Raw genomic sequence first — 27,648 nt, 5'->3', positions numbered from 1 at the left:
ATGACTACTATCTGAGGTAAGAATTCAAATTTGATATTTCATCCAATGCTCTCTTCGATATGCCAAACTGTTCCTAGGGTCAAAGGGAGTACAAAGGTAACATAAAAAATTTACAAATCATCTGTTGATCAGGTTTGGGAAGCTATAAATTAGAAATCAGTACACCTGTGATAACCGCGTATTTTAAAATCAGCCGGAGTCAGGAATTCAGGTTAAGGGAAAATCTTCAATCTTTATTCTTTTTGAGGTGAAGGGGGATTAGCAATGTGAGCAGCTGCAACAAGACACCAACCAGCAGTCTCTTTCTGCTTCTCCCTCTGCCCCTCTGTCTCCACCCACCAAAATCATCATTTCCTATACAACACAAAGAGTGGGCGGGGGCCATTCTTTCTCCAAGCATATATATTAATAGAGTATGGTCCAATTACTATTTAGCCTCACGTGCTTGGGACTTCAGTGCATCAACTCGAGCTTCAGCCCATTACATATACCAATCACTATATTACTTTCTTCCCTGTGCACACTGAACACATAATATTTTACTTGACAGATTCTACAAAAAACAAAACAAAACAAAACATTAGAACTAAATGGAAATCCTTAGTGAAAACTTAAACCAAAGTCTGTGAATATAGGATTATTAAAAACAACAATGACAAAAATGAAGCCTACTCCTTGGTGGTTTTATATCTCCTAATGAGCTATAATGGGATGGTTTTCACACAAAAGAATGTCACTAAGATAAAGCTCTAAGAAATCTAAGAAGCAGTTCTACAATTGCTAATGATGTTCTGGATTTTTTTTTAAAGGAAATGGTGATTCTTATTTCCAAAAGTCTCATCTCATTATAAATGAAAAATCATTTCAAATGTCCTCAACTTGAAGGTGAAGTTTATATATGAACAAATTCATTTAGGATTAACTTTTTGCTTATTTCAAAACTTCTAACCTCTTCACATATGTACACTGGAACATCCCTGCTTTACTAGCATTCATTAAAGTGTAGTACTCAGTACACTCAGCACTCCCTTGGAAGAAGAGAGATATTCCATAATGGGAAAGAAAGACACTGGACTGGGTATTATTTGAAAGCATTTGGTTCTTAGAAAGAACACTACATTAAGAGATTGTTGTATCTCCACAGATAGCAGCTTGTTTTAGGACAAAGGACTCAGAGCTCTTGCGAACATCAATAGTAAAACTGAATGCTAGATAATTAAAATGACCAACCCTGAACCCAGAAAACAGATGAGAAAATGCATCTACTTCTCTTCATTGCAAGTTGAACGGTACCATGAGATTGTAACTGTCAGAAAGGATTAATGTGCTGGTTGATTATGCTTTATTCTTTTTTTAAAAAACCTTTATTACTACAGATAATTCACTGGGTAAAGAAGAGGGGAGAGATATAATTTAAAATTAATGTGATGTGCCTAACATGGAAATATGTTTTGCAAGAGTTCACATATTGCTTACCTCCCCACAAATAGGTGAAGGGCTGGAAAGAGAAAATTTGGAACTTAAACATTTTAAAAAACGAATGTCAAAAAAATAAGAATTTTTAGAGGCAATTGGAGTAAAGTGACTTGCCCAGGGTCATATATTTAGGAAGTGTCTGAGATTGGATTTGAACTCAGGTCCTTCCAACTCTATGCTTAGTATCTATACAAAGAAAAATTTAAAAATATATATAATACGAAAACAAAAGATATGAATAAAAAATAAATCACATGTCTATAAACCATTTTTCTTAATGTTGGACATCCTACTTTGAATGACATTGGTAGATGAAACCTTAACCTTGAGTATTCCACAAAGAACAAGTACCAAGTTTTAATCATAGCACTAAAGGATGCTATGTGAGACAAAATTCTGGGCTAGAATGATCTTTGGATTGACCCTTAAGAACTATGGATGGAAGTAACCACTCTTGGGATATATCTAGATTTCTTATGGCTTAAAGTAGTCTACTAGGTTTATTTATTCATTCAGGTGCTTTTTATGAAGTATTAATTCCATAAAAAACACTTTAAAATGGAATGAAATAATTAAAAAATGCTCTCTGTAGTCATGGATCTTCTATGAAGGGGAGTGTGACTCATAGACAATGATGAAAAACTATACAATGCATAATAATTACTATGCTGAATAAGTGTAAAGGGAGAAAATGGGATTGTGTAACATCTGAAAAAGAAAAGCTCATTCTGGGCTGATAAGAATTGGTGAAGACTTCACAAAAGAGATAGTATCTGTGCAGTCTTAAAGAATGTAATGAATTTCAAAAAAAGTTAAGATAGCAGGATGAGGAGGGAGAAAGACTTGTAAGAAAAAGCAAAAGTCGGGGAACACTAGAAATGCAGAAGAAAAGAGTTTTGCTAGAACAAAACATACATCCATGAAGAGGATTAGACAAGATGGGCAGCTACCTGGGGTACAGAGACATTTTTTAATACTACTTTCTATAAAGTACATATTATGGTACACCAGTATTTATTATATGGTGAATCAAGTTGGATATGTCTGAAGTAAAAGTTCAAATCTTCTCACAGAAAGTAACACACAAGGAAAACAATTTTCTAACTTCGTCTTCAGTTCACAAATATTTTGTTTTCATTGAGAGATAAGGTTGGAAATATATGGAGTGCTGTGCCAGTTCCCTTTTAATGTCCTGACTCAGTTTCTCTAATTGTCCTATTTAGTTACTCTGCCTCAGGTTATAACCTTTCTCTCTTAATGTTTGATGAGATAAAGGTTTTATGTCTTTAGGCTATAATCATTGCTTCTTAATGTTTGACAGGATAAAGGTCTATCCATTTTAGACATCATTAGAGTATCAGTAACCTCTCCTGTACCTCCCTCCATTATATCATCCTAGGTGCCTCCCCCCATTAGGTTATCCCCATACTTCCCCCATTATATCATTGTTCTTGTTATCCTATAAAAGAGTCTTGCTGTCTGATATTCAGGGCTGGATTCTTTGAGATGATAGTCTCTTTCAGCCCTGGGACCAATCATGGATCATTTGGTCCCAGTAAATCTCTCCATTTAATAAACTATTAAATTGTTCTCTAATCTTTGTCTTGCTCAGTTTCTCTGGCATTACAGGAGGGACCACATTCTGCAGGGACAAAATAGAATTTGGATTACTTAATAGAAAACTGGCAGTTATGAAAGCTTTTGAACATCCAAATACTATGGCTCTATCTGTGTATAAGATGAATCTGGCAGTAGAATGACACATGTAAAGAAAGTATAAGGCATAAGAGGGGAATAGGGCAGATAGAATCAGAGGCACAGAGAAATCAGTTAGGAGGCCATCACAATAATCCAAAAATTTGATAAGAGTCACATTAGGATGATGACCATGAAAACAAAACTGGGATTGAATACAAGACCTAATTCAGATTCAAAAGATCATGGTAATTCATTGAATGTGGGAAGTTAACATTCAAAACAAGTATTTATTAAGTACCTATTATATGCCAGGCAGCTCAGAGGCACAAGGCAGGAGGACCACAACTCAAATCTAGCTTCTGACATTTAACTATCTATTGCACCTTAGGCAAATCACTTAATTTCTTGAAGTCCCACTTTCCTCATTTGTCAAGTGGGAATAATAATAACAGGGACCTGCCCAGATATCAGTGAGGTATATCAGCTGAGCATTTTGCAATGAGGTAATATTATCTAATTACATATTAGCTATTATTATCATGCCAGGCAGGCATTGTACTAGTTGTTGAGAATACAAAGACCAAAAAGTGACATAATCCCTACCTTCAAGGAGTTTAGCTTCTAAGGTGGAAAGATCACATGCACATTTATAGGGATATATAAAAAACAACATAAAACAGAAACAACGTGATATTGTGGTGAAAGACACTAGCAGCTGGGGCTAATAGGAAAGGCTTCATGTAGAAAATAACAATTTGACTTGAGTCTTAAAGAAAACCAAAGATTCCAAGAGGGAAAGGTAAAAAGGGAAGGTATGCCCCGCATGGTGGGAAAAACAGTGCAAAAGCAGACATGAAAGAGAGATGGGATGTCAGGCATAAGGAATGTTAAGAAAATCAATTTGATTGGATTATAAAACACACAGAGGAGAACAATATGTGAATAAAGCTGAAAAAGAAAGCTGGAGCCAGGTTAGGGCAAACAGAAGAGTTTATCCTTGAGATGATAGGGAATCATTGGATTTTACTTAGTAGAGGAGTGATGTGGTCAAATCTAGATTGTGGTGATTATATGGAGATAGGACTGAGCTGGAGAAAGACTTGAAGCATGAAGACCAGTTAGGAGAGTATTGCAACAAAATTGAGGAGAGTTGACAAAAGCCTGAAAAAGAGTGGTTGTTGTGCATGTGGAGAAAAGGGGATATATATTAGAGATGTTATAAAGGTAGAAATACGATCTGGAAACTAATTAGATTAGATGTGTGAAGTAAAAGAGAAGAAGAAAACTGAAATGATACTAATTTTTTCCCTTTATAGAAAAAAAGGCAAAGATAACAGATTTTGAACAGGGATGATTAAAGGAATGGAAAATCATAAAAAAATTATAAAATGTAGGGCAGCTAGGTGCTGCACTGGAAAGAGCATTAGCTCAGAAGTAAGGAGGACCTGAGTCCTAGCAGTGTGGCCCTGGACAAGTCACTTAACCCCAATTGTCTCAGCAAAAAAAAAAAAAAAAGAAATTATAAAATTTAAGGGATACATACACACACACATACATACACACACACACACACACACACATATAAATATGTGATGCAGTTTGATTATGAGGTACCATAAGGACAATCAAGTGGAAATATCTAGGAGGCAATTAGAAATGTGGTTCTCTAAAAGAAGAAAAAATAAGGAGATAGGAAAAGAAATGCTGATCTGTACTTGTTGAATATAGTACTTTTAAAAGCAAAGAAACATATTAAGAAGAAGGGGATAGTAAACAGGATAAAAATGCTATAGAGGTCAAAGAAGATAACTTGTGAGAAAAAAAGATAACCATTGGATTTCATATGAGTATCTTCCTACCTTTGGAAATGTAGATACCATACACTACCTTATGATTCCAATCCTTCCCCAACATAATTTAGTGGGATATCAGTTCAGTACAAATACCTGAGTGAATGATCACCCTTCTTCTCCCTTGAATTGTTGGTATTCAACACTGGGGAATTCAACCAACTTTATTTGCCATAAAGGAAATGTAAGGATAGAGTTCCATGGCTTCTGCAAAAGCTGAGCAGGTATCACAAAGACTGAGGAAATTAATCTTGGCTAACCTCATGCAGTACATAGTAGCAATTAATCTTTAATATGTTTAAGACTCTGGTCATAGCACAATATGGTTTCATATTAACTATTTTTTTTCCTTAAGAGAGTGGATAACACAGGCAAATCCAACTCAGTACACATGCTAGACTTATCTTTATCATACTATATACAGCAACTTTATTATAACCTTTTAGTATTCTTTAAAAGCCCTTACCATAATGTGAAGTTTTCTCACCAGCATAATAGAGATAAGTGAGAAGAGAAAAAACTTTATATAGCACTTACAATGTGCCAGGCTCTTTTCAATGATCTCATTTGATCTTCAAATCAAATTTGAATCCTAGGAGATAGTTGATATGATTATTATCCCCATTATGAGGAAATTGAGGCAAATAAAATTTGAGAGGTTTGCTTAGGGTCACAAAGCTAGCAAGTGTTGAGGCTAATTTAAACTTAGGTCTTCCTGAATTCAGGCCACTGCTCTATTCTCTCCACTATCTAACTCACTTAGTAAAAAAAATGAACATCAACTAATGAGACTTCAAATTATATTAGAATAGGCTAACTAAATCTCAACCAACCAGCCTAGGGTACATGTAAAAGATCTCTAAATTGTTTCCACTGACATTGCCAAGAGATTTCTTTACCTTCAAAAGAAAATTGTTTCCAAGTTAATATTTTTTCCTGAGAATTTGCTGCAGAAAATGTCATTCTTTAGAATTCTTTAGAACTTTATAGTTTCACTGAAATATTTAATAGAAAAGGCCCTAATCCTCCAAAATAGCCTAATTACCAAACCTACTAACAATTCATAACACACAGACATCAATTTAAGAAAATAAGAATATTTATTATGATTGTCCTTATTAGTAAAGTTTATGCAGGCAAATCATTACTTTTTTAAAATAAAGTTTTACAATGAGATGATTTAGATCAATTCCAATAGACTTGTGATAGAGAAAGTCATCTGCATCCAGAAAGAGAAGTATAGGGACTGAATGTGGATCACAACACAGTACTTTCACCTTTTTATTATTGTTGTTTGCTTGCTCTTTTTCCCCCTCATGTTTAATGTATACCGTATTACTTCCTGCGGGGGAGAGAAGGGAGGGAGAAAAATTTGGAACATAAGATTCTTTGCAGTGGAAGGAGCACCAGCCCTGAAGTCAAGAGGACCTCAGTTCAAAACTGGCCTCAGACACTTAACACTTCCTAGCTGTGTGACCCTGGGCAAGTCACTTAACCCCAATTGCCTCAGAAAAAAAAAAAAGGAGCATAAGGTTTTGCAAAGGTAAATGTTGAAAACTCTTTTTGCATGTATTTTGAAAATAAAAAGCTGTTATTAAAAATTAAAAAGAAAAAATCAAAATTAAATAAAGTTTTAAAGCAAAGATTATTTTCTCATTTGAATATTTGGATGGAAGGGATCACAAAGCATGGATACTGTTAATTTTACCAATCCAGTTTGTAAGAATGAGCTGCTTTGGTTGAAAGGTTTATTCATCAATTTCAGATATTCAATATCATAACATTCAGAAGATTTTCTAAGGTTGATACTATTCACATCATATTTTCTTAATCAATTTGATTACCTCTTAATTAAGGACAGAGTCTAAAACACTATTGTTTCCCACAGCTGTATTCATGAATTATAAATGGTCTTCAGATGACTTTTTAGAAATAGTCTTTTTCTAATTGGTTTCCCCTCCCCACTCCCAGTAAGTATTTTTATTTCTCTTTATTGATGAAAAGTGAAGAGGGCAGGACACACATCATTATGGAATGGACCTTTAAAGAAAAGTTCATATGAGGTAGCTAGGTGGCGCAATGGATAGAGCACCAGTCCTGAAGTCAGGAGCACTTGAGTTCAAATCTGACCTCAGACACTTAACACATCCTAGCTATGTTACCCCCATTTAACCCCAATTGCCTCAAAAAATAAAAAATAAAAAGAGAGAGAAGATCATATAATGACTGTCATATAATATACTATCCAAGTGTACATTATGTGAACACATACATCTTATCTGCTTTGACTTATCAAGTCTAATATACATTTTCCTTTTACCAATTCATATTGTGTTTATGAAATATTAAGGTATATAAAAAGTTATTCTAACAACAATCCTCATTTCAACGTGTGTGTGTGTGTGTGTGTGTGTGTGTGTGTGTGTGTGTGTGTGTGTGTGTGTGAAGGGAGTAATTAGAGGAAGAGAAGGAAAACAGGAAGAAGAATATTTAGATCTGTATTCATGTTTGTAGGAAATCACCAGTACGGAAACTCTCTCCAATAATAAATACCCCAAATCATCTGTTATTTATATTTTTAGAGAGTTACATTAAGGATTAAGGAATTTACTTATTTTTCCTACGGTCACATAGTTAATTAATACCTTAAGAAATACTTATTTGAATCCAAGTCCTCCCTTCTTCAAGACTGACCTTCTATCTACCACTACACCATGGTGCTTCTCATTCCCAATTTACAGATGAGGAAACTGCAAATCTAAGAAATTAATCAATTTTCAAACCAAGATCTCCTATCTCCATTTCTACACTCTTTACACCATGCTATGCTATTACTCATGTTATATGCCTTCTATGTTTGGGTCACAGATATTAAAAGGTATAGCTTCTCCTGCAAAAGCTTTCATCTGTTATTTGTAGGAACTATTCTAAAATGTTTACACAAAATTACAAAATGAAAGTTATTGCTACTGATAAAGTATTTGTTTCTTGAAAAAAAAAAGCAATTTGCTTTTGCAATTCTTATGGCTCATCAAGGATTTTGCTATTTTGTCATTTCAGAATATTCTACAATCTCCCAATATTATTAGATTTAGTTTGTTTATTAGTCATCAACAAAATTATAAGTCTCTTGGCTCAAATTCTTACAGTTAAACTCAAATTCTCACATTCCTCAAGTTCTTACAGTTAAACCAAATATAAATGAAACAATACATCCTATTATTCCCAAACTCTGGGAATTAATTCAAAATCACCTTCACCACTACCACTAAGAGTGGACTTAGAGGACTAAGAGAGAAGACTCAAGTAACAGGAATTTAGACCACCTTCAGCAGTGAAGAAAGCAGAACTAATGAAAAGAGCTGGAATGATGCATCATGAAGTGCTCAGGCCATCAATCACTTCCTCCATAAAGTTTCCACAACAGCAGAGCTGGATAAAATATGCTACCCTATTTTGGACCTCTTGTTTCCATTCTTGGAGTCATATCCTTTATTTAAGATATCAGCCATTTCCACAAGAACTGGACCTACTGGAGAATAGTGAGATGCAAGGTCAGAGATTCTGGCTTCAAGCAAATACCCCTACTAATAGAAATAGGTGGTAAGAAGAAAGAAAGATAAAGAAGGAACAATTACTCAAACACTTTTTTCAGACTCCTGAGGTATTTTCAGGTTGCTAGAGCAAAAGGGAGAATAGAACTTGGATTTACCTTTAGGAAAAATTAATACTAGCACAATGAGGTGGCATAATGGTTAGAGAGCTGGGTTTGAAATCAGAAAGATTCATTTCATGAATTCAAATACAATCTCAGACACTTCCTAGCTGTGTAGCTAGGACAAGTCATTTAACTCTACTTGCCTTGGTTTCCTCATCTGTAATATGAGCTAGCGAAGGAAATAACTAATCATTCCAGTGTCTTACCCCAAAAAAATTTCAAATGGAATCATAAAGAATTGAACACAACTGCAGCAATAAAAAAAAAAAAATTAGTGAAATCACACACACACACACACACACACACACACACACACACACACACACACTGTCCCTACTTTCAGGAACCTTACAGCTTTAGTAAGGGATATAAAATGATATTGTGGCCATTACAATACAAATCAGAATTTAAATACAAAGGAAGAATTGAAAGCATACATATTAGAAGAATGAAAGATCTCTCTTTTGCTTTTTTGGAGAGGGAGGGGAAACAGGAGAAGAAAAAATCGGAATCTCAACTAGACTTTAAGTAGACTTAAGAAATGGCTACTATCTCAAATGCCAACAATTTCAATCCACTCATTTTCCAGACGAAGACACTAGAGGTCACATAGGTATTAAAAAGCAGAGAGGATTTGAAGTTAGGTCCTCTGACCATGCACGCAGCAGACTTTCTTCTTCATAAAGGAATCCTTTTTGAACTATATCTTTAAGACTTTGGGTTTGGGATGGGAAGTGTTTGCTTTGGCTGAGTGGAGCACTGAGAGGGAAGGATGGGAAAGGAGTTTGCAGGCGGGTCACGGCGGTCCCTAAAGTGCCAGGGTGTCCTAGGAATTTGAACTTTCGTCATCTATGCCACGTAGGTCGCAGAAGCTGCCGGCAGGGCAGTGGCGGAGAGCAGAGCTGTGCTTTACAAATATTCACCTGGTGGCCCATGGGGGTGGATCGAGGCGATGCACGGCAACTCGGGCAGCAAAAGTCTGAGGCCAAGACAGACGTGAGACGGCAGCAGAAGCAAAGTGGACACAAATTCCATGACCAAGCTGCCCATGCAGTCCTTCCCGGTAGATGGACGGCCTCTACCCTCCCTCCTTAACTTCAGTCCCCATTCCTCCCCCGCCCGGCCTCCTCTGGGTCTCCCCTCTCTCCTCAAGCCCAGCCCCTCCTCCCATCGTTCCTTCCTTGCCCGCTCAGCTCCCCGGCTCCAGTGCTCACCTGGAGAGAGTTTGGGGACCCTCCCGATCTTGCTGGTTATCTCTGCGGTTAGCACCGCGAAGTCCTGCTCGTAGCCTTCGAAGTCCGATGACATGGCTATTGTGAGGATTTGGGGCTCGGTCCGGAGCGGATAAGGACAGCGGCTCCGAAGCGCCGAAAGTCGGCTGGCAGCAGAGGCGGCAGCGGCTGCAGCGAGAACCCAGGACAGCTCCCAGACCGGCCGCTTCCGGGTTGTGCTACTAGTGCGTCTGGACGCTCCGTAAACTCGGTTTGCTCATACTCAGTTCCCCTAACTGATCCCTCCTTCAATCCCGTGAGACTTCAGAGTCTGAAAGGGCAAAGAGCCGCACATCGGTGGAAAAGCATCCTATCGCAAGGCACACGCTACAATCCTCTATTTCGGCTCTCCAGGGGATGGTTCCCAGAGAAAAAGAGTGAAAGGAAGTGGTTTCCGGAGGGATCACTTCAGGGAAGGACCTTCGGGAAGTGGCGATGACCCAGGCTAGCCACAATGCCCGAGGGGGTTGTGAGGAGGCGGAGGCTTCGCTGTAAAGGCTGTGGTGACTTAGAGGCACTAGTTACCAGCCTGTGGCCTCTGATCTTTCTCACTTGTCATCCGGGAAGGGCGGAGGAACCGGCAACGGAAGGATCCCGAGAAGAAGGAGGAACGTATTCCGGGTGAGGCCAGCCTTGCCGCCCCGGAAGTGCCCGATGGCGGCGATGGCTGAGGAGTGGGTGCAAAGTGGGCGCAGAGGGGGGAGCGCGGGAGGGAATCTCCGGGAGAAGGCCGGGACACTCGAGCAGGTCGAGTTCCTTGGTACGTCGCGGCCATCTAGCCATCCTATCTAGGAGTTGGGAGCTGCCGGGGAGGGGTTAGGGGTGGGGGGGAGGATGTTAGGGGAGAGAGCGAGAACCTACAAGCTCTTGGGCCGTTGGTAGTGATGGGGAAACCGAGACACGAGGCAGCGTTCCCTGAGGAACTTCACACGTTCCATCCACGTAGTATTTCATTTGTTTATTAACTCCCCGGACACATGCGAGCTCTGGAAAGCATTAGATGCAGCTTCAGCTTCATAACTTCCCCACCGCCTCTTTCCATTCCCCAGTCTAACTCTTTCGGTAGTCACTTCTGTCTCTACCCCGTTCAGCCTCTTCTCCTGCCCCCCACTGTGGGAGCTGATCAGGTTGGAAAGGGAGTGGGACGTAGCCTGGGATGCTGCCCGTAAGTTAGTGTACGGGCATTTCAAGGAGAGCATGACCGAACTCAAGGGCTGGAGAATTTAGAGCTCATCCAGGCCGTCCTCTCTTTTTTCAGATGGGTAAACTGGGGCTTGAAGAGAGGTAATTTGTCCACTATCACCTACAGGCAAAGACCAAATAGCTTTCGGCTACTTCTCTGTTGCAAGCCATTATTTATTAAGTGCTTACTACTAGCTTTGGTTATTGCCTGTGACTGAAACTGTTTTGTGATGCTCCAGGAAGAGTTTGCTGGGAAACCAAAAAGATCTAAAAGCTTTTCAAATAGCCTCCCAGGTAATTTAGGAGAGGTGTGATTATTTTGATTTAAAAGCTGGGACTACAATTATTACCAGAATTATTATTCTTTTTGGCCATTGACTGAGATGTTACATCTTTCCAGTCTTTGATATACCGAGTCATGCAATAGATGTTCATTGAATTTAATTACCTGGGTATACTCTTTCTTAATCACTTTTTTTGTACTGTTATCCTGTATTATTGTATAATTGTCCCTACCACTTCATCTGACATTTTCACAGATTCTTAGAATGTTATAGTAGAGAAGAACCAAAAAGTTTTAGTTAACTGCAGGAAATTGAGTTAAGGCTGCCTGGCAAATGGCAGCTTAAACCAGAACCCATATTTTTAAATTCCTGATTCTGAGTTTACAGTCTTTTAAAGTTTCAATGAACCTTTTTGTTTGAGGTTCATTATTGCTCAATCAAGTGGCAGGTCTATTATCTGCAGGTCTAAAATTAGTCACTGGCCATTAGATACTGCATTCCAGTGCTTTTATTATTTTTTTTTAATTGATTTCATAGTTATGGGGAACTCTCCCCAGAGGAAACTTCTACCTATGTAAATCAACACTTGTTCTGTAAATTATAACCCTAGAGAATTGGCTGGGACACTCGAAGGTTTTATGACTTAATCCACAGTCTATCTGAGGTGAGATTTGAACTCCAGAATCTTCCTGATTTGTGGCTATACTGCCTTTCATTCCAGTCATACTCTTGGTTATAATGATGAAGATACTTATAGCCTTATTGTACTTATTGTATAGTATTATACAATACTAAGTAGCTTTCTGGTATCTTTGTATCTGCTTTCTTCTTTCCTCTGGAGTATTGCATGGAAACCAAAGCATGTAGTAATAGACTTTCTAGTTTTTCCTTCTGCAACCAATTCTAAGAAATATTAGATATTTTTACAGTTATTCAGCCATTACTCATTACCAAGATTCCTCCCTGAATTGTTTGGGAGAATTCATTTCTGTACCTTAGTTGAGCAGATCTGGGTCTTAATTTTCCCATCTGTAAAATTCTGTCACTGGGTTATCCCCAATGCCCCTTTTAGCTCCAAAATTATCTGATTTCATATTACTAGCAGTGTTCTTTTATGAAGTTTTTATATCAGATGACTAATGTATTAAATGAATGTACTTAAATGATATTAAGGAACTATAAGAAAGTATGTTAAAAATAAAATTTTTCCCAAATTGAGTTGTCATAGCATTAGAGAAAAACTCTTAATTCACAGGCTTTATGTTTTGAATTGGTTATATAGCCTATCTTTTTCTTCTAAACATTTATATTTTGTTTTATTTAGGTTGATTTAAAAACAATGAAATTCACTTGTTCCTGTCAAGACAAAGAACTCTGAACATCAATTAAAATGGCTTACTCAGATTTAACATCCCACAGTTTGAAGGCATGAGTATTAATGAAGACTCACGGACTTATGATACATGGAAATGTACAAACAAAAAAGGAACTTTACAAGGTTTTTAAAATAGAAAATAACTGTCATCATCATGGGTGTACTCTGCTCTGTTATTAGATTTGAAAATCTACACGAGTTAAAAAGACTGTGCCACTGGGGTCCCATTATAGCTCTTGGTGTTATAGCAATATGTTCCACAATGGCCATGATTGACTCCGTTTTGTGGTATTGGCCTTTACATACAACAGGAGGAAGTGTGAATTTCATCATGTTGATAAATTGGACTGTCATGATTCTTTACAATTACTTCAATGCTATGTTTGTGGGCCCTGGCTATGTGCCTCTGAAATGGAAACCGGTAAGAAAAAAAAAAAAAAAGATAATCTTTGAAAAATGAAATCTGCTATCAGCGTAGTTTTTAAATTAAAAAAAAAAGTACAATGTTCTTTTTGTCAAGTGGCAAAGACTAAAAGCTCTAATCACTTAATGATGAAAAGTCATTTATTTTCTTGAAATTTTTTATCTACATCATTTAAATAGTATAAATTCTTTTAAAATATGATATAAAATTAGCTTTGTTTTTTTTTAAAGATAATATACACTATTATATGTCAAGTTACCAAATGTTTATTAAGTATCTGTTCCATTCGGGATGCTGTAAATAAGAAATTTTAAGATTCTTTGGTGAAGGGCATTGAACTTAATGGTGTTTTATAATAATATCTTTCTGATTGGTTATTAAATAGTAAAGTAAACAATCACTTGGAAAAGAAGCTTTGGAAACAGATGAAGAAATTAGAAAAACAAAAAAGGAAACAGTCAAGAAATTATTTCAGGAGAAAAATTAGAAAACAGATAAAATTGTATCTTAAATATTGATGCTCAGGAAGATTTCCGTCTATTAAAAGTAATGATTATTTTGGTCATTGAAATAAATTTAGAAATAACTACTTAGATTTGAAATAATGAAAACTAATGATCCATTTGCCCCACTAAAAATTTGACTGAAAACATGTCATAGCTCGTGTTACTTTCCTGATCTAACTTGTTATCTTTCCCCTTAAAATTATTTGTATTTGTTCTGGACTTTTTTTTTTATTACTTTGGTGTGGTCACTCAAAATGGAGGAACTCCTTTTACTTTTGCAAATCTGGAACCTGGACACTTGCCTGAGGCAAGGAAAGCCTATTAAGTTTCCAAGACCTGAGAGTTCAACCCAAGTCTCTTGAGATTCCAGGCCATCTTTCTATCAAACTGTACCATTTAACCCCCATTTTGTATTTACTCTTTTTTTTTTTTTTTTTTTTTAAATAATCAAGGTCTTTTCAACAGAACATAAATTCCTTTAGTGCAGAAACTGTATTATTTTTGTCTTTACGTTTCCTAGCACCTCACAGTACCTGGTAAATATTATGCTCTTATTGAATTATTATCTGATTGAATCAGATTGTAAATTTTAAGAACTGGACTTCAGTTTTCTCATCTATAAAATAAGGGAATTAGATTAGGTAGCCTCTGAGAGCTCTTCTAGCTCTAGATCATTAAATTCTTTAAAAGTGTTCAATTCCATGCACCAATATGTGATTTTTCTTTTCCTTATTTTCCGAACCAAGGAGAAAGCTCAGGACAGCATGTATCTCCAGTTTTGTAAGGTGTGCCAGGCATATAAGGCACCGCGTTCCCATCACTGCCGAAAGTGTAACAGGTACCAGTTCATTATTTTTCACTATGGATTGATTCCTTTAATTCTTGGTCACATGTTTGTTTTCCTTATCATACACAAGTCAGTTTCATGAGAATATTTTGCAAATCCTAGTGTTTAACAAAGCAGCAGCACTGCCACGGAGAGACAGTTGTGATCAGTTACCAACTGCCTCTTGCTAGTGGTATGACCTTCATCAAGTCATTTCTCTCTTTGATCCTTACCTTTCACTACCCATCTGCTAAAATTAGAAGGAAAGTAGTTTGAAATAAGATATTTACATATGAGCTAACATTTCTAAAAATAATGTCGAAAGTGCTTTTGTGTTCATAATAAGATGTATTCATTAGGGCTTTTATTACACCAGTCTCCTTTGTGTAGCCTTTGCAGCCTATTTCCTGTCCATAGAGTTGTCTTAAATGTTAAAAATTTTTACTTGTTTTAGAATCTTGGTCATATTATGTTTACAACTTAAAATGAAATAAAGACTCAAAACAAAAAAGAAAAGGCATTGTGAATAAGTTTGGAAATATTCACCTAGAATAGAAATTTTTAAATTAAATTTTTAAAGGGCAGCTTATTATTAAGAAACCTGTGATAAGAAAGTGGCAGTACTGAGAAACTACAGGAGACAGTTTCCTTCATATTTGATTTGGCTTTTGAAAAGTTTATTCTAACAATAGTAGAGCTAAAGCAAAGGAAGGACATTAGTCCTTTCGTCATTGTACCATATCATACACAGGGATAGGTTATTTAGCCTGTGAGATCCCAGCATCTAATAGTTAAGCATAAAGGAAGGAAGTCAGAAGCATCTGTTTGGGTATGTTATTGCTTTCAATCCCAGATGGAGATTTAGCGTTTTTTTTTAGTGTTTTCATTGTATTCCACTTCAATCACTACTTTAAAACTATGCTCATTTCTGTATGCTGCATGTCTCAATGGATTTCCTGACTACTTAAAACAAATTCATGTATAAGAGGTACCATCATGTCTTCAGGGGCTGTTACAAAGCATGCTATTTCTTGTGTTGTTTTGACTTTCAAAGCATTCGTCATTTATGTTTCTATGTGAATACTTGAAGGAAATTTTTTCCTGTTCTACAATGTCTAACTCCCAAGACTTAAGAACATATTCCCTATAAGGTAGATTTCTTTTGAAGATAAATTTTATTGAATACATACTTAGGGATTTATGTACCTTTTGTTTTTCATTAGATGTGTTATGAAGATGGATCATCATTGCCCTTGGATCAACAATTGTTGTGGTTACCAAAATCATGCATCATTTACATTGTTTCTCCTCTTAGCACCTTTGGGTTGTATTCATGCTGCTTTCATCTTTGTTATGACCATGTATACACAGCTTTATAACAGGGTAAGAGATTGTTTGTCAGTCATTCAATTGTCAGAGTATGTGTTAATGGTCCTAAGAAATCATTTCTTTGCAAGTATATGTATAGATATATATAGAACTCTTCTCCCCGTGATTTAAAAGAATTTTTTAAAAGTCATAGGACTTTCCTTTATTAAAATTTTCTGGTCTTTTTCCAAAACTATTAAAGTTAATAAAAATTATTAAATTCTAGGAACTGAGATGTAGGTGTTTAATATATGTTTGTTGTTGAGTTGAAGTGAATAAAAGGAAAGTGTTAAGGATGAGTTTGGGTGGAATAGACCGTGAAGCAGAAAATAACAAGTCCTGGAGATCACTGCTACTAAAAAATCTTTTAAACACAGAGTAGCAAGGATTTTATCAACTTGATTCATATCAAAAGAGAAGTGAAAGAGGGAAAGATTGAAGTCAAATTGGCCTAGTGTTTTATATACTTTTTAATGTATACATTTGACTTAATCTTACCCCAAAGTTGTTAAATTAAGGAAAGGAGACTTGCCTGGCAGTTGCTGAAAATGTCCAGTTAGGAACAATTATGAACTGGTTTTCTGCAGACGGTTGTGCATTGGAACCATTTACTAAATCAGATTCATAAAACAGGATTTAACTTAATTAACTTAGCGAAAGTTCTGAATTGACACTTTAAGGGTCAGTTTTTGGTTTGGAATATTATATATTGAGTTTCATCATTGGCCACTACCAGATAATTCCAGTTTTTCCATTGTAGATTTCCTTTGGTTGGAATACAGTAAAGATTGATATGAGTGCAGTTAAGAGAGATCCCCTTCCTATTATACCCTTTGGATTGTCTGCATTTGCTGCCTCATTATTTGCGTTGGGATTGGCTGTAGGAACAACTATAGCAGTTGGTATGTTGTTTTTTATCCAGGTAAGTTTGACAGTTACCATTAGCTAAAAGATTCAAGGTTGTTTGGGTTGAAGAAACTATAACCTTCATTTATAAAATACAGTAGAGAACTATTTTCATTTGTTTTGACCTCCACCCAGGCCACAAATTAATTTTGTCTTGAAATAGAATTATTCAGATAATTGATTCAATCCTTCACTTTATTTTGTATATGTAAATACTGATAGCTACAGTGTAGAAAAGACTAAACATTTTCAGAATTAAAATGTTTAGTCAAAAATTAACACTGGCTCAGAAAAGTGATTAAGCATAATGTTAAAATGAGTTTTTATTGTACTCTTATTATTAACCTAGAATTGATGTCTTTGAACATCATTATCCCTGTAAATAGAGATGAATCATATCTGTAGTAAATTTATATCCTTTATTTGAAGGACCTACATTAATACAGAATGTAATTAGTCATATGTAAGAAACATAAGAGTATTGAAATAAAATGAATTAAGGAAAAACTTTTTCTTAGCTATGCAAAAATTGACTTACAATGGTTTATTATCTGTTTATATGAAACTATCTTAAATTAAGAATAGGCTAAAGAAAAGGTGATGAAGGAATTTAATAACAAAGTATATATATATATTAACAAATAGAATACAGTAGTTATTTCCTTTTTATCATAAAAATCTTTGCAAAGTATTACTGTGAAATGTTTATCTTCATCTGAAATTTAATTACTGAAAGGAATGAGGTATTTTGCTAGTCTTCTTTGAACACAGTTGATTTCTCAGTTGATGTGATTTTTGTGTCTAAAAAGTTCATGTAAATGGGGCCCAGTCACTTTAAATAATAATTTTTCAACTGTCATTTAATTTTCAGATGAAAGTAATTCTTAGAAATAAAACTTCTATTGAATCATGGATTGAAGAGAAGGTAAATTTTAATTCAGAATCTTCTTAAATTTACAATAACAGTTTGAATATATTAAATAAAAATGCCAAAAATTACTTGCTTTATTTTAGTGGTTTGCAAATTCAATTTAAAATAGAAATAGAATACATTTTGATTAATTACTCACTTAAATGTACCCAACATCCAAAATACATTTCTAAAAGATTGTTATAGGACCTTCAGTCAAGCAGCAAACATTTAGTAAACACCCAGGATGTGCCAGGCTTACTTGTTGACTATCAACCATCTTCCTTCAGCTTGGAGTGAAACTCCAATCCTACTATTGTCAAACCCCTCTTGGAACTTATATTTAATCTCCAATTAAGAATTAATTCCTGAAATCAAATAAAACTTTTAGCGCTTATATATTTCATGAATGAAAAAAAAAAATTATAAACACATATATTATAAATATGTCTGTGCTACACGGGACTCATTGCACCATCACAATACATTATCATCCTCGGGAAAAGTTGAACTTTTCTTTTTGAACTGATTATAATCTTCAGCTTTCTTATTATGTGGCATGGAGCTCTCTTTTCTAAGATCTCTTCCACTTGGTCATCTATAGGTTTTCTAAATTAAAAGTAAATATTATGTGGTAGCCACAGTTATTCTGTGTAAGAGAATCTTGTATCTTTTGTGAATTTTTAAAATTTTATATATTTATATATATATTTAAAATTTTTATAATTCTAAGGTCATAGATTTAAAGTTGAAAAAGACCTCAAAGTTCATTGAGTTCAACTCTCACTTATTTTATAACTAAGTTTACTGGAGCACAAAGAGATTCAGCACTACTTATCTAAGCACATGAAGCTATAGAGTGACTCCACCCAGAACCTCTGAGTCCAAATTTAGTAGTCTTTAGTAGACCATAGTCTCTCCCTTTCATATCACTATGTGAGGTGGGCTGTCTAAATTCAGTCAGATTTCATCAGGCTGAAGACTAGAACCTATATCTCCTAAATTCTCCTACTTCAGGCCTGGTTCTGCCTCCAATACAGAGACATTTAAAGTAGTTATTTGTAAAGGGCAGGAACTTTGAAAATATACTTAAGGCTTAGTATGATTGATTTAATCCTACAACAAGGTGTTAACTCAGTGGAATTGATAAGGTGATGGTTATCTAGTTTGCATGTACTTAGTATAGTTCTACAAGTTGACACCTATTCTACAAAATTAACAACTATGATGATGTACTTACAATAGAGTATATAAGAGCTAAGAGGTCTGGGAAGGGGAACAGACTTCAAGATAGAGATTGTCCTGGTGGTTCTCCTGCTTCCTACACTGAGAGATTCCATCTTTTATCAGCCTTCTGGGGGTTCTCCTGCCTCTTGCACTTTGAGAAGGAAGAGATTCCATCTTGGACAAACCTCTGGTGGCTCTCTTGCCTCCTGCATTTCCCCCACTGAAACCAAGACCCATTCCGGAGGGCCTCCAGATGGGCCTTGGTCTCAGTGGAGAAATGAAGGAGGACAGGCCAGCCATCACGGTGGTGGGAGATGGAATGTATCTCTCCCAGTCCTTGTTGGCTCTTATATACTCTATTGTAAGTACATCATCATAGGTGTCAATCTTGTAGAATGGGTGTCAATCTTGTAGAACTATATTAAGTACTAAGTACATGTAAACTAGAAAATCATTATCTTAATTCCACTGAGTTAACACCTTAGTAAGATTAAGTCATCTTACTGAACTAGAGAACTGTTAATCACCATGCTAAACTAGGTAACCATTGTCTTATCAATTCCACTGAGTTAACACCTTCTTTCAAGTATACTTCTCCAGAGTTTTGTCCTTTACAGTTATTTATTTAAAGCATACTAATTTTCCTTAATTCTGAATCACTAGTTTCAGATGTAGACAGGAATTTTTGACCAATTTTGTAACATATAGCAGGAGTATTCTTTTTCCAGACCACTAGATGTCAGTGGTATTTAAGAAATGGACAATAGCCTTTTATTTTCCCTATGCTAAATAAAGCTACTTAGGATTAAAGAGTAAAGGAACTTTGTATGTAACCTAATTCATCCCCCTTCCCTATTCTAATACAAAGACTATTGCTGACAGCCCCTTCTTTACCAGTGGAGGGGAGTCTAGCTAACAATTGCCCCCTGCTACTGAAAATGTTTATGATGCATTTTCTTCATTTCCTCGCACCCAGATACTAATGCATTATGGTAGTGGCAGCTTCCAGCTGCTTATGTAAATCTTCATATAGGACTTAACTAGGCATGATAATATGAAAATAATTTTAAAAGAATTGTACATGTTTAACCTATTTGGGATTATTTGCCGGCCAGGGAAGTGGGAAGGGAGGGAGGGAGAAAATATGGAACATGAGGTTTTGCAAGGGAGAATGCTAAAAACTGGCTTTGCATATATTTTGAAAAATAGAAAACTTATTTAAAAAAAAAAAAAAAGGAAATTGTTAGGATTTTTTAAAATAATCCAGAGCCACTTTCATTTTCTGCTTTACTTTCTTCCTACATTATTAAAATGAAAAAAAAAAAAATTATTCCATTAGAGACGTTTAGATTGGAAAATTGCTTGAAGACAAAAATTCTGATAAAGTCTAAATCTTATTCTTTATATAGAAAAGTAGCTTAGAAAAAAATTACATCTTAACATGGATTCTAGTTTTAGCTCTACTGCTGACTTACAATATGATTTTAAACCAAATTTAACCTTTTTGAGTCTCTGGTTCCTCAAATGTAGAATCAGGAGTTTGGATTAGATGAACTTTAAGATTCCTTCCTGATTTAAAATTGTATTAGTCTATCCCAAGAAATCTAGTTAATTTACAAATTATAAAGTAACGTTCTATGAAAGAATTTATAAATATTTTTCTGAATTAGTGATATATTTTACTATTTGCTGAATTCTACAGGCCAAAGATAGAATTCAATATTACCAGACAGCTGAAATCTTTGTTTTTCCCTATGACATGGGAAGTAGATGGCAGAACTTTAAACAAGTGTTTACATGGTCTGGAATTCCTGAAGGAGATGGATTAGAATGGCCAATAAGAGAAGGATGTCATCCATATAGCCTGACCGTAAGTATTTTAGTCAAAACTAACTTTCCTTTCCATGTGTTCTGTTTAAACTGATGTATGACAAAACCTTTATGGTATTAAAATTTTCCAATTTATAGAATTTCTCAGAATTCTAAATTCATCTCTGTGTAAGTTCTGTCTTCATCATATAGCCCCTTTCCTCAAAAAAATTTTGATGATTTTGTAGTATTCATAAGATTATCTACATTTAAACTGATGTTAATATTTTCCTTTTCACTTTTTAGCCCCTTAATTGTTAGAAAATTTTTCCTTTGATCAAGTCCAAATCTGACTTTCTGCAATTTCAGTCCATTGTTCCTAGTTGTAGGTTCTTGGGCCAAGCAAGACAAAACTCTTTTCCCTCCAAATTTTAGAAAACATCTATTATTTCTCATGTCTTTTTTATTCAATCTAAAAAATTTTAGTTTCTTTAACCAATCTTCATTTTGCATATTCTAGTATCCTCATTGCTTTTTTTCTACCTGCCTTCTAGTTTATCTGTCTTTCCTGAACTGTAGTGCTGCAAATGGAACCCATCATTCTAGCTTTGACCTGATCATCTTATGTGGGCTGTAATTATGCATACCCTTTTGACTTACCAATAACTACTAGATTTGTATCTTAAAAGAGATTTTTTAAAAGGGAGAAGGACCTATATATACAAAAATATTTGTAGTAGCTTTTTTCTTAGGACAAAGAATTGGAAATTGTGGGATGTCTATCAATTGGACGATGGCTGAACAAATTGTGGTATCTGATTATAATGGAATACTATTGTGCTGTAAGAAATGATGAACAGGATGCTCTCTCAGCAGTTCAATAATCCAAAACAATTCTGAAGGACTAATTATGGTATCTGAATACAGATTGAAATATACAGATTGAAACTTTATTTTTCTTGAGATTTTTTTTTGGGGGGAAGGAGGGACAGGACGATGTCTGCTTTCTTTCACATGACTTTTATGAAAAGGAAAAACAAAAAAAGATCTTCATGTAATTTTTTTGTTTGATTTTGGTGATGCAGTTGAGGTTAAATGGCTTGTTCAGAGTCATACAGCTAGTTAAGGTGTTGTTATGTGAGTGAGGCTGGATTTGAACTCAGGTCTTTCTGATTTCAGGGTTGGTGCTATACCCACTATGCTATGTAGCTGCCCCTTAATGTGACTTTTTGTCTGTCTGTAAGTCTAACAAAACCTCTGAAAATATGCTGACTAGCCTTTTCAAGCATGTTGACCTGCAGCAGTCTCACAGAACAATAATATTCTCTCACTGATAACCATATTCCCAAGCAAAAGAAGCTGCTGCAGCTACAGATTGCAGTAGCTTTGTATGACATATATAGCAGATTGGGGATATTCTTGTATTGAAGTTTACGAATGATATAGGTGATTAATTCATTTTTGTTTTTTACTTTGCAGTTCTGTTCCAATGAAATATTTTGCTTTTGAAGGAGAAAAAAAACCAAAATCAAACTTTGTTTTGGATACTACATCTCTATATGCAATCAAATATCACATTAACATTTTTGCCTATTGTGGCACACTATTGACTCATTGAGATGTTCACTAAAACTATTGTCTCTCTATACCCTACATACTTCATATTGATAAAATTATTTTTTTAATCTAAGTATAAATTAGAATAATGGATAGAATGGTGGGATTGGTGTCAACGACACCTAGGTACAAAATCTGTCCTATATACTTAATAGCTATGTGATATTGCCCAGATTACTTAACTTTTCTGTACTTCAATTTCCTCCTCTCTTAAATAAGGTGACAAGTATTTAATGGCCCACAGAGATTTCTTCCAACTCCAGATCTTCGATCTTCTATCTTCGATCCTATGAATTTAATAATCCTTATTTAAAATTTCATTTTATTTGATTCAACCTATTGTTCTCTGTATTTTGAATCCTACTTCTTTTTCATCTAACATATTAGCTATTCCTCCCAGCGTTGTGTTGTCTGCTAATTTGAAAAGAAAGCCATCTATTCTTTTCGTCGAAATCATTGTTAAAAATGTTCAACAACACAGGCAGGGTGTAAAGGACAGATTCTTGGGACATAACATCAGCTATCTTTCTCCAACCTGACATCAACTCATTAATGATTCACTAATGACTGTTTGGTCATTCACTCATTCCCAAATCCAAATAATTGTATTATCTTCTGGCTTGTAACTGTGTTTGCAGGGATAATATTAATAAACTTGTTTGGTTTACTATTTCAAATAAACGTCAAATGTAAAAGTGGCTTTAATTAGTCTTAGCATTATCTGGCTCCTGCCTGAAAATATTAAAGTACAAAAAAACAGGCATTGGAAGAAATTATCATGTTTCCCCTTTCTTTATTTTCCAACAGATCGAACAACTAAAACAGAAAGCAGATAAGAGAGTCAGAAGTGTAAGTATTCTTTCTTTTTTTCAATGATATATTGATTTTTAAAAATTCTATATTTGATGATTTTTGTTTTTATATCATAGACATTTCTGATCTTTGATGGCAGGTCCGCTATAAAGTAATAGATGATTACAGTGGTGCTTGCTGCCCTTTCAATAAAGGTATCAAAACTTTCTTCACAACTCCATGTACTGAAGAACCTCGGATTAGCCTAAAGAAAGGGGAACTGATTTTAGTTACCAGAGGTTTAAGGTAAGTAATTTGTACTACTGATTTCCTTTTCTAATGACAGAATTGTTGTCAATCTTAAAAGTAATTTAATCTTTTAAATATTTCAGACATTGGATGTATGGAGACAAAATTCTTGATCATTTGACCACAGAAGGTATGGAAATGGTATTCCCAAAAGTGAACTCTTTAAATGGATTTGAAATTTGCTTCAAGTTATAATATATATAGATATGAAAGTATATTTCACATATACATGTTTCTTAATATTCCATGTTTGCTGCATATTTATGTGAAATGCCATATTCTGCACCTTAGTAGGATAATATATTTAGATATTGCTTTAAGGTTTACATAGCACTTTCATACTTGACCTTTAAGAAACCTTTTGAGGATTAGAAAAACTAGGAAACAAACAGTATTATGTTTTACAATTGTGCAGTCTGATGCTTACATCTTCAACAACTTGCCCATAATTGCAGAGCATAGCTGAAACTCAAAGCACACAGACACACATTTTCTAGTGCTCTCTTCATTGTATCATATTTGTTCTCCTGAACCAACAAAAAGAACCGTTTTTTTCCCCCCATTTTTCAGATGATTAACTTAAGAAGTTAAGTAGTTAAGGCCCACAATGTTTATAAGCCATAGTAGTTCATTCAATTTAGAATTGTGGCTCGGTTTTGAATGCATCCCTGCAATTTACTTTGGGTAGATCTCTTCTTTCTTCAGTTTTTGAAATCCAAAATAAGGGGTTTAGAATAAATTATCTTTAAAGATACTTTAAACTCTCATCAATCTATAATTCTTGAATTGTACTCAGAAATAATAGCTGGTGGAGAAAAAAAAATGAAGTTCAATCCAAGAGATTAAAAGGGGAAGGAACTTTGGGGAAATAATAAACTTCTCTTGCTCATAATAAGACTGAATTCAAAGTAATGACACCAAATTGTTTGGTACTTTCCTTTAGTCTTATAGAAATTTCTTTTCTTTTTAGATGGATCCAGAATACGAGGATGGTTCCCTAGGAAATGTGTGGAAAAGTGTCATTATGATGCTGAAAGTGATCAAGTATCTGAGGGAGAAAAGAAAAATAGATAGCTGTTGCTTCAGGAAATATACTTTATGACCACACCATTACTTGAAAATTGTGTGTATATATATATATATATATATATATATGTGTGTGTGTGTATATATATATATATACAGAATTATGCAATGGGCCTACTCTGGATAAAGTGTTCTTTTCCTCAAAGGTGCCCTAGTGCCATGATTTAAATATTTTTATTACCATTTTGTAACTGAGAAGCCATTCTATATATGCCTTTGAATTCCAACCTGCTCTCATCACTCCTCCTCTAAAAGGAGGAACACTTCACCCAAGTAAGCATTATTGCGTTTTCTATAGCATTTAATTTTTTAAATTGCGTTGCACACTACGGACCTCACCTACAAATGTAGTTCTTCCCTCCCAGGAAAAATCTGCATGTGACATATATTGCTTTTGCTCCTTCCTTGGTTGCTTTTTCTTAGGAAGTAGTACATTAGAAATTGTAGAATATATTTTGTCAGGTTAATTACAAAACTCAATTTTGTTAAATGTCTTTTAATAATGCAGATTTTGTCAATCACAAATAAAGACCAATGAGTGTTCTCTATATCCCATGGAGCTCACAGTGAATTGTATTTTCTCTCCCCATTCCTCCCCTTTTTAGCCATGGTAATAAGATCAGGAGTGGAAAGCACTTGCTTTAATTCTTAGACTATATAACCCAATGAAAAACTGATTATTGAAAAAAGATCTTCAGGAATGAACATCACTTTGTTGTATAAAGAAGAGCTAAAGATTGTTCCTGAGCTTAGCAGACTCCTACTCGAATCCATTTAAAAAATGTCAAAGGTTTTCAACATTCACCCTTGCAAAACCTTGTGTTCCAAATTTTCCACAATTTTTCTCCTACTTTCTTTAATATGTATTAAAGAATGCATTCATGCTGCACAAGAAAAATTAGATCAAAAAGAAAACCAAAAGTAAGCATACAACAACAAAAAAAAGATGAAAATGCCATGTTGTAATCAGTGTTCAGTGCCCTCAGTCATCTTTCTGGGTGCAGGTGACTGTCACAAGTCTATTGGAATTGGCCTGAATCACCTCAAAGGTTGAAAATAGCCATGTGCATCAGAATTGATCATCACATAATTTTGTTGTTGCTATGTACAATGTTCTTCTGGTTCAACTCACTTCACTTGGCATCAGTTCACACAAGTCTTTCCAGGTCATTCTGCTGATCGTTTCTTATAGAATAGTAATATTCTATAACATTCATAAGCCATAACTTACTCAGCAATTCTCAAATTGATGGGCATCTTTTTTGTTTCTAGTAAGGAGGTATGATTTCAACTGAATTTTTAATGTTTTACGGTCTTATTGCTCAGACTGGTGAAGACATCTTGTTTCTGGTGATGGCAATTAAGGCCTCTGCAACCTTTAATGACCAAATAAATCATGGCTTGCTTAGTCTTTTCACTAATTGACTATTTGAGTTGCTCTGATAAATGTTAAGTTATACAAGAGCACATTTTAAGGTCATTTAAGAGGAAAAATATTTTGAAGAACAAAAGAACTATTAAAATATTTTAAAATAGTATGCCTATCTTTGTCTTTTTGTCTCAATTATCTTTGAACATATTCCCTTTTCCCTCTCCTCTCCTGTGAGCCAATCCTTATAACAAAAGTAGTTCACAGCAGCATCAATCCATCCAAGATTGACAGTGTATGCAGGTTTCTATGAGCATTGTGCCCCACAATATATTCAGTTCTTTTCCATTGTCAATTTCACTATAATCAAATTATTTTCCTAGTTTTGTGTACTTTGCATTGATTTATGTCTTCCTATGCCTCTTTGAATAATTTTTTATGATACAATATTTCATTTCAGTGAATTTAGCATTTCCCCAAAAATGTGTTCTACTTTCTGACACAATCTCTGTGATCACAAAATCTTGGACATTTCATGATATCCTACAATCTTTACAGCTTATAGGACTTCAGGGTCAAAGGATATGGATATTTTAATTCTTCAGCATAATTTAATGTTACTTCTGTCAGTCAGCATCTATCAAATATACTATTTGCTAGACTTATTATATACAAATTCTCAAAATTTGTATGTTCTTGTTCTTTATCTTCATCTTTTAGATGTCTCATTATCTTGCATCATCTTTGCCAATTTGCTAGGTAGGAAGCAAAGCTTCAGATTTATATATCTTTTGGAGTGATTTTTCATCCCCCAGTAATGGCTTATGGGCTTAAGCATTTCTGTTCTTAGAGGGAAAGGCACTGGTTATCTATTTCAGATAGGAAAGGCACCCTCTCAAAAGCAAGGGAATACACAGAAAGAAGGTTAGTCACTAAAAGGCAATACTTGAAGATATCAAGAATGAGAGATCTTTGAAAAGGCAATTGAGGTAGTGGTCTATATAGTAATTTTGCAAAAGGGCATGCTTGTGTGTTGGGGAAGCCTACACTTAACAATGCAGACTTCTCTTTCCAGAGGATTGACAGAATTGAGATAAGATGATCCAGGAGGGAGAAAATTAGCAAAATAAGCATAAAGAGACATTAGAATACAGGTACTTATTACAGTTTTGAGGAACAAATGTGAATGGAATGTTTTGCAAATCTGAAATCAAACTTTGACTATTATTATTGTAGGTGGAAAAGAGTCATAGAAAGGAAGATTAAAAGTGTACGAGAAGATCAATTCTGGAACATGATTCAGTTTGACTGCAGAGAATTGGGGTTGGAAGTCTATGGCTTGAAGAACATCAAAACAATTTCAGATACTGAATGTTATGATGGGCTATTTCAACTGAAATTAGAGAGGATTAAACAATAGCTCACAGTAGATACCCCAGATATCTATAAAGATTAGGTTTTCAGGCAGGATTAGCAGGAGTAGAAGGAAAACACCAGAAAATTAAGACCATTAATTGATGGGAAGGTTTAGCTGAAAAGAGGGACGTTCAGTAGTAAAATTCATGGCTTCATCAACATACTGTCCAAATGCATAAAGTATGGGTAACTGATCATAAAGCAAAGAAGTTAATTGGACAAGAGTTTT

The 27,648-nt window shown here is 35.0% G+C and overlaps 2 protein-coding genes across 6 annotated transcripts in view; one reads left to right on the top strand and one right to left on the bottom strand.

Moving 5' to 3' along the window:
* VTI1A (vesicle transport through interaction with t-SNAREs 1A) overlaps positions 1-10,294 on the bottom strand; it is a 424,902-nt gene extending 414,608 nt beyond the window's left edge. The window contains exon 1 of one of the 4 annotated variants that reach the window (XM_051981417.1): positions 9,957-10,294. In XM_051981417.1, coding sequence (XP_051837377.1) covers positions 9,957-10,050 — 94 coding nt within the window. In that variant the 5' untranslated portion in view covers positions 10,051-10,294. The remainder of the gene's footprint in view (positions 1-9,956) is intronic. The other 3 variants (XM_051981418.1, XM_051981415.1, XM_051981416.1) reach the window with 3 other exon arrangements.
* A 187-nt stretch (positions 10,295-10,481) lies between these two features.
* On the top strand, positions 10,482-25,184 carry ZDHHC6 (zinc finger DHHC-type palmitoyltransferase 6). Of its 2 annotated transcripts, none has more exons than XM_051981411.1 (11): positions 10,482-10,634; positions 12,804-13,275; positions 14,531-14,622; positions 15,834-15,993; positions 16,739-16,900; positions 17,756-17,809; positions 20,724-20,891; positions 23,255-23,296; positions 23,400-23,545; positions 23,632-23,678; positions 24,519-25,184. In XM_051981411.1, exons 2-11 carry the CDS (start codon positions 13,009-13,011, stop codon positions 24,620-24,622), a joined length of 1,242 nt encoding a protein of 413 aa, XP_051837371.1. In that variant the 5' UTR covers positions 10,482-10,634; positions 12,804-13,008; the 3' UTR covers positions 24,623-25,184. The 2 variants fall into 2 exon arrangements, with proteins under 2 accessions (XP_051837371.1, XP_051837372.1); XM_051981412.1 differs by lacking the exon at positions 10,482-10,634 and adding an exon at positions 10,664-10,773.
* Positions 25,185-27,648: the final 2,464 nt, after the last annotated feature.

This window comes from Antechinus flavipes, chromosome 2 (genome assembly GCF_016432865.1).
Source record: "Antechinus flavipes isolate AdamAnt ecotype Samford, QLD, Australia chromosome 2, AdamAnt_v2, whole genome shotgun sequence".
In the NCBI taxonomy this organism is placed as follows: Eukaryota; Metazoa; Chordata; class Mammalia; order Dasyuromorphia; family Dasyuridae; genus Antechinus; species Antechinus flavipes.
The sequence above is the reverse complement of the archived record's forward strand: the minus strand, read 5'-3'. Positions and strand labels throughout refer to the sequence as shown.

Excerpts from the sequence above, each read along its gene's own strand:
- ZDHHC6 (XM_051981411.1), top strand. The coding sequence starts at position 13,009 with ATGGGTGTACTCTGCTCTGTTATTAGATTTGAAAATCTACACGAGTTA. Across the intron at positions 14,623-15,833 it reads CACTGCCGAAAGTGTAACAG|ATGTGTTATGAAGATGGATC; the intron begins GTACCAGTTCAT and ends GTTTTTCATTAG. Across the intron at positions 23,679-24,518 it reads TGATCATTTGACCACAGAAG|ATGGATCCAGAATACGAGGA; the intron begins GTATGGAAATGG and ends TTTTCTTTTTAG.